Source organism: Primulina huaijiensis, chromosome 4, assembly GCF_012295235.1.
Source record: "Primulina huaijiensis isolate GDHJ02 chromosome 4, ASM1229523v2, whole genome shotgun sequence".
NCBI classification, from domain to species: Eukaryota; Viridiplantae; Streptophyta; class Magnoliopsida; order Lamiales; family Gesneriaceae; genus Primulina; species Primulina huaijiensis.
The window spans coordinates 11824759-11832686 of record NC_133309.1 but is presented as its reverse complement, the minus strand read 5'-3'; the positions used below and the strand labels follow the sequence as shown (position 1 = coordinate 11832686).

Below are 7928 nucleotides of genomic sequence, written 5' to 3'. Positions count from 1 at the left end.
AATTAAATCTGAAATAATTTAATCAAAAAATTAAGCACAGTGAATAAAGACCTCGTAAATAAAAAGACGGACACTGTGAAGTTTCTCGTAGACATGGACCTGAATAATCAGAAAATTAAGCAACAGGTTTGAATGCGGAAAGAAAAATGAGTAAGGGTTGATAATCAAAAGACGCTGGAACCAACGGAGCCAATAGCCATGACTAGGAAAAAAATTCCAACAAGCATTAATACATCAAAATAAAATGGTTTTCGATACGTCACATACTCACATTCTTCGTGATTAGCTTTACTAGAAGTCTAGAATCAAACAGAAGTACCATGAATACTTTCAAGGAAATCAAGTCAAAAGCTTCCACAACTATACCAGGAAATCAAGTCAAAAGCAAAATCATTACCTAAATCGAGCAAGAATCGAACACAAGAATAGGAGCTGAAATCGAGTGGATTCTTCTTCGATTCGGCGCAGCCGCAGAGCCCACAGGAAGAACTGGAGAAGGAGATAGTGATACGATGGTTGGGACTTGGGAGAAGGGTTTGACAATTTTTTTTTTTTAAGCTTTTGTAAGTGCTTGTCTTCCTATCAAACAATATTGGTATGGATTTTGGGCTGAGAAATTATTTTTTAAGCCCAAACATTTATTAGTTGTAATTTGAACCACTGGGCTGGAGCAAAAACTAATACATATTAAGCAAAAACTAATACATATTAACTGGGCTGGACCAAAATTAATGCATACTAATAAAAAAAAATATTTGGGTCACCCGGGCTACAGTACAGGTGGCCACAAGTCTCCCTCCGCCCCTGAATGTATAGAAATTCTAAAACCCAAACTAAATAGTAACAACGATCTACAAAAACTAGAGAGATAGAATTATGAATCCTTACCTTGTGTGGAATATTTTGGAATCGATAGTTCGTCGTGCAAAGATTGGGTGGTAAGATTTGGAATGAAGATCCCAACAACGAATATATGATAACATAGTAAATTTGAGTCGTGAAATGAGAAATCTTGTGAGTTGTTAGAAACATAGAAGGAGCAACGTGAAACATGATGTTGGTTACTTGAGATGCGAAATGAGAAAGGGAGAAATCAATAATATTACTTTGTAGAAAAGATTAAAAGAGGAAAAAAAATTGGTATCCTCAAAAAAACATTTTTATAAACTTGTCAACTGTTATATTAAATAAAATATTAGAGAAATTAGATGTATTTGAATTGTGTGCGAAATCCATGAAGCTGTTTGAAATTTTTTGGATTGTGAATAAGTTAATGATGTTTTTTTTTAGGTGACAGTGACGTAATAAAATATAAATCATAAATTCTTTTTTGAATGAGGTTAAATAGATGCCCTTAATAATAATTATTATTAAAGTTTATACACATTAAAAAAAGGAAAACATAAGCTTCACTAGAAAATGGGAAACCCTAATATTATCAGGAGTAATTCTTCACCTCTCATTCCGACACACAAATTTAACCATTAGGTTTTTGGTTCGGTGATTAACAGTAAAAGTAGAGGATGGCGGCCGAGAGTTCAACGGCGGCGTCGAGCAATAGATCTGCCGGCGGCGGAGCAACGGCGGACTCGTATGTTGGAAGCTTGATAAGTTTGACCTCGAAAAGTGAAATTAGGTATGAAGGTGTTTTGTACAGTATTAACACCGAAGAGTCCAGCATCGGCTTGCGAAACGGTGAGGAAATTAGAATTAGGTTGCTTTTTTTTTTTTTTTTTTAAAAAAAAATGATATTTTGAGTTTTGATTCATGTGTATTTTGTTTCAGAATGTATGGGCTTTTGTTTTGTTTTGTTTTGTTTTGTTTTTTTTTTTCATCCGTTGCTTTCAATAATTGAACTTTTTATCGCGTAGTTTAAAATTATGTCTTGCTCGGCGCAACTTAAACTTACCATTTTCCTCTTCTTGTGGCGTTTTTGTAACTTTTTAAAGTCTGGTATTTTTCTAATTGATTTTTATGGCCACACAATATGGTGAACGATATTTTTGATGTAGGTCGAAGGCCAAAGGTGTTTTTATACCTTATGTGAATTAGATTTAATACGTTCGTTTAGCATTTGCAATGTTTGAAAGCAGATATTCTGATAGCTTAGTCTACTCTCAGTTCCGATAGGTGTTATACATTTTGAATTATTTATTGATTATTGATGATTTGGTTTCCTATAAAAATAATCTTGTAAAGAAAATTATTGTATGCATTCCTTGTGTTTCTGTTTTTTGTTTGAGCATTTGATTGGCATATAATTGAATTCAGTTTAGCTATTGATTTCTTTTGTTAAGTTTACATTTGGGTTGAAGCATTGTATTTGATAAATGGATTTAAAATGGCTCGAATAATTGAGGATTTGAAATTCCTTATTTGGGTTAAGAAAAATATACTAATATCGAAGTGGGGGGATTTGAAAATTGCCCTACCCAAACAATCATGAATGGATCGTATTAATGATCTGAAATGCCATCTAAAAGGATTTGAACTCTATTATATTTTGTCAGTATGTTGGTTAAATAGACATGGCAGAGTAGGAAATATTTTTTCCTGTTGTTGAAAATTTGTTGGGAAAAATTAAATTTGAGCCTAAATTTGGTTTAGCATTCATTCCTTGCGACCTGTTTAAATTTTAGTGATTTGGTAAACTTCAAGGTGTTAAGTTTACTGTACATTTTTGCATTTTTGTTCATCATGGTGATCCAAAATAATATCTGAAGTTTGTAATGCATACTCTTATTTGTTGTTAAGTATTTGATTTTGACTGACGCCTAAAGCGACTAGTTATCCTACTGATTGGCTTTGAACTGTGAGCAATGTTAATCATGGTTGAAAACTAACTATTGCTTTGCAATTATCATATGGCAGTGAGATCATTTGGAACAGAAGGACGAAAAAGGGATGGTCCGCAAGTTCCTCCCAATGATAAAATTTATGAATACATACTGTTTAGAGGAAGTGATATTAAGGTATTTATTGGAAATGTATGGGTTTGTTGATTGTCTTGAATTGCTACATTTTCCCATTAACTTATGTTGACTAAGTGTTTTAGTTTTACCCCTAGTATGTGATATTTGAATTTTTTACTTTCATTCAAGAGAAGTCGGACATAAAGATATAATTAATCCCGACCACTCAATGACTTGAATAGTTTTAGACTTTTAGGTTGGGTCTGTGCTGATGAACCTAACATGTAATTATGTATTTTCTACTTTTATCCTATTCTTTTTGTGGTATATGGAAGTGGGAGTTGTGCAAGCCATGGTGGATTGCATTGCACGGATGATATTGACAAGAGCTGCATTGCAATCTGGCTGTGATGGCGTTATGTATAACTTTCGACTGTCACGGTTTCATAAGCTTCATCGGTTTTGTTAAAACTTAAGAGCATTATTAATTTGTTTTTTTAGGCTTGTATCTAGGTGTTGTATTTTTGCATGTAGTTTTTTAGTACCGTAAATTTCGACCATGGCTACTGTCTTCCTCAGGATTTACAGGTGAAATCCTCTCCACCAGTTCCAACTACAACAACCATGAACAATGATCCTGCAATTATTCAGGTAAGAAACACCTAACCACAGTAATAATGTTATGCCGTGGATTGTGATTTTAATTTGTCTATTTGCTAGTGCAGACCCACTATTCTCATCCAACATCCACACCCACACCCACAAGTTTGCCGCCTCCAATTGGGCCATCGTCAGATCCTGCTACCCATCCTGCGCCAATAGGACTCCCTGGGTCAGCTTTCCAAAGTGGTATGCCTTTGTATCATCCTGTGGCGAACTTGAATTCTTGGTCCCCTTCTCCAAATGAAAATAATGGTGCCCCACCTATGCCAACGTATTGGCAAGGATTCTATGGCTCTCCTGGTGGGCTTCCTCAATTACCTCAGCAATCATTGCTTCGACCACCTCCTGGGTTGTCAATTCCTCCTTCCATGCAACAGATGCAATTTCCAAATTTTAACTCATCTTTAGCCATTCCGGTACCAAACTTGTCTGGTTCTACTCCATTATCTGACTATCATTCTTCTTCGGGTCCGAGCTCTGGAACTTCAGCTAGTTTAACCTCTACTCCCTTTCCTGCTTCAACTTTGTCTTTCAATAATCCTCCGCTGCAGCCTGTGTCGCTTGCATCCGACCCAACCATGAAACCATTACAAGGAAAAACTTCCATATCCCCTATCTCTACTTCAACACCAAACTCTAACTTACCATCTTTAGCTCCACTCTCTACTCCAGCTCCTGAAATTGCTGGTATACCTTTAGTTGCTACCAAACCTAGTTCAACAATTAGTTTGACATCTGTGCAACAGCTGGCCATATCTCAACCTGTAACATCAATTGCTGGTACATCTGTTTCTATTCTTTCTGAAACGCGAATGCCATCACTTGTTACTCCCGGGCAACTGCTGCAATCTGGACCAGCTACTGCGGTGTCACATCAAACTTTACAAACTGTTCAGAAGGATGTGGAAGTAGTTCAAGTGCCTCCAAAGCCAGTGTCTGAATTATCAAATCCCGTAGCAATGGATTCTCAACCCCCATTATTACCGTTACCTCCAAATGCGCGTGGTCATAAGGTTTTTTTACTTTTGTTATTGTATTACAATGACCCTCTGGATTGCATTATTTTGGGGGCTTCATCTGTTTACATTAATGGTACGAATTATAAACCATAGGCGTCCACCCTTCCTGAAATTACATATTTCCATGAATATTTTGTGATTGAATGACCAGATTGAGCTTGATGGAAATATATGTAGCTTATACGGGTTATACATGTCTTAGTTAATCATACTCGAGAATCAGATTGTAGTTGACCTAAACCTAATCTTCTCCTTCCAAGGTGCATGTTTCGACCTGGGAAGGGCCTCAGGCTTGAGCAACCCATCTCAAACGTTCCTCATATTATTTATGGCCATAATTTTCTTAGCACGCTCCCCGCTATAAAGTCCATACCCAACTAATAGTTGTATAACGAATGCATGTGAAAATGATATAGATATTTTTTTGTCTAGATGTTACAATTGGTGACAGGTGCTCCATGGTTTGTTGTTCTTTCCAAGTCCCATCATATTTGCATATACTCGTCTTCGAGGTCCCATTGTTTGGTTGAAGTGTTAAATGACTATTTCCTTTATGTTCTCTATTCTCTTATATTTTCAATGCAACAGTGCAGCTCTTGGTAGTTGGTACAGTTTGTGAATTTTCTGTTACTTTGTTGGAGAACTGATGATGTATATATCGTCTCTTTTTAGCCAAATGGAGCTACTTATCACATGCGTAACAACAACAGAGGGCGTGGAGGAAGAGGATATGGGGTAAGGAATTCCGTGTTGCATGTTATGGATTTCTCCATGAAACAATACTGATTTACGCTATTGATCAAATGGAAACTAAATCAACCTTTTATTTATACGAAAACTTTATTGTTCTATTTCTACTATTATATATTTTTGTAATCTCAATATGATAGCTACCATAGTTCACTATGTTCTAATGTTTACATTTTAATGACATACCATTTTCTTTGTTCACTTAATGATTCTGGCACTAGGTTTTAATGTTTACATTTTAATTTCACATACCATTTTCCTTGTTCTCTTAATGATTCTGCCACTAAGTCTTCTCCTGTTATCCGCGTCAGAACCATTCCATTGTTTTTTAACTAATGCTCTTTTTCTTGATGGTACATACGTTTTCAAGGTTTATTTGCTTGGAATTTTCAGTGATTATTAATGACAGATATTATTTACATATATCTTTAAGTTCCATGTCATTGTCAGCAAGTTTATGTGCTTGAAATTTTCCATATGATTATTAATGACGGATAATATTTAGATATAGCTTTAAGTGCTATGTCATTGTCTGCAAATTTATTGCCAAAAATTTGATTGCTTTGAAGTTTGATCTGTGCATTGGTTGTCTTCTGTGTCGGTCTCCATAACTGGAGTATCATTTCTTTGCCCTGTATCTGTTTTATGTGTTTAGATGCACACTTATATCAGAACATAATTTTGTTGAGAATCTGATCTTCGGCTTTTTTAAAATAAATTTTCTCTTATTCCTTTTCAAACCTCATTTTTTTTTATTGTTAAATCATTATTCTGATGTGCAATTCCTGCACGAGCACCCATTTTCTTTTTTATCACTGTGTCAGAATTTAATTGTGCTGTTTGATCTCTTATGAGGCATTCATTGTACCAAACCATTTGGTATAATTTGACATCAATTTCTGTCACACAAGCCAAATAGGGAGAAGGCAAACTAAACACCCGTACCCATTCTTCTGATTTTAGAATCAGAACAGTTGTGGGTGAGATTAGTTTTCAAATGACTTTGTCAAATATGAACTGTCCAGTGACTTGAGTTATTGCTTAATAAATTTTTCACTGAACGATTCAAATACAATTCAACTATATTTTTGTGGCGAGCTGTCTCATGGAATTTTAAGTACATTCTTTCTAGCCTGAGTGCCTATGGAGTGAATTTTTGTGCAGTCTTCACGTCCTGTGACAAAATTCACAGAAGATTTTGATTTTATGGCAATGAATGAGAAATTCGAAAAGGACAAAGTTTGGGGTAATCTGGGAAAAAGTAATAAATCCCAATCAAAGGGTAAGGAAGGTAACATAGGCGAAAGTTATGATGATGATTTACAGGAAGAGGATAGTACTGAATTGCCAAAAATTGAGCCCAAGGTGATTATTTAGTTTCTTCCATAATTTATTGCTCCATATGGAACTTCCATTTCATGTTGAAGTTCAATGTATTTTTCCTTGCAGCCTGTTTATAACAAGGATGACTTTTTCGACACCCTTTCCTGCGACACCCTTGGCAATGACCCTAATCATGGAAGAACTAGGTATTCTGAACAAATGAGGTTAGATACAGAGGTATGTGCCATTTACTATTGATCTGAGTTTGTCCATAATATATCCTGATGTATTGCCACGGATGCAGACGTTTGGAGAATTTTCAAGGCATCAGGGTGGACGTCGTGGTCGTGGCCCTGGTCGTGGTGGTGGTAGCGGCGGCCGATTCCGTGGCTCTTACCATGGAAGAGGTTATGGTGGATACAGCTACTCTAACATGGGCCGTGGTCGAGGTGTGTAGAGTAACGTTACCTAAGAGCAATAAACTAGATTTTTCTTGCAATTGTGTCTGCTCAAAGCCAATGCCAATCTTGTCCTTGCTGGGACGAGGATTGATTTAGGACTTTCTTGTAATATCCGCCTTTTATTTTTTTGTTATTTGAGCCATAAACTTAGTGTATTGGATAGTACAATCTGTGGTGTATTTCATGGATTTAGATTTGACAGATTTTGTCCCTAATGTTTGGGCATTGTATTTTGTTTCTAGTTTTTAGTTTTGACTCATATTCATTATGACGTCCTGAATTTCTTTAAATAGACCAGGGATTGAAATATATTGTTCTCATTTTGTTAAGACTAATATTTAAAAAAAACACAAAAGCTTTTGAAAAATCGTCATGGTCAATTTTGTGAGATAGAAATCCTACTTATTTATATATGAAAAGTACTACTTTTCATTCTAAATTCTCACGAATATGTATATGGGAGATTATGTCATAAGATATTTACTCAGAAAAGTAAAACAAAAAAAATTTAATTGGTCCGAATTATGTTGGTGCTTTGTAAGCGAAATGAAACTTAAAATCCTTACCAGATAAGTGTTGCAATTGAATCTCGGATTCAAGAATTAATCGCAAACTCGTGGCCAACTATTTGAAACTAGAATTAAGGTGTCAATAAGTCAAAATCAACTGAATAGCATTTCGAGTACAAAAATTATTGAGTTGTTTCCAAGTTTGGCTGAATGCACGAAAAATGAACTATTCCAGTTCAAATTCAAGTTGAGAGAAGAACCCTTCTTCATAACATATCCATTTATTTATCA

The 7928-nt window shown here is 35.5% G+C and overlaps 1 protein-coding gene across 1 annotated transcript; it reads left to right on the top strand.

Annotated features, from left to right (window-relative positions):
* The first annotated feature begins 1397 nt into the window (after positions 1–1397).
* On the top strand, positions 1398–7329 carry LOC140975311 (protein decapping 5-like). Its single transcript, XM_073438967.1, has 8 exons — positions 1398–1695; positions 2872–2972; positions 3492–3563; positions 3638–4588; positions 5267–5329; positions 6509–6709; positions 6794–6904; positions 6972–7329. Exons 1-8 carry the CDS (start codon positions 1524–1526, stop codon positions 7122–7124), a joined length of 1824 nt encoding a protein of 607 aa, XP_073295068.1. The 5' UTR covers positions 1398–1523; the 3' UTR covers positions 7125–7329.
* Positions 7330–7928: the final 599 nt, after the last annotated feature.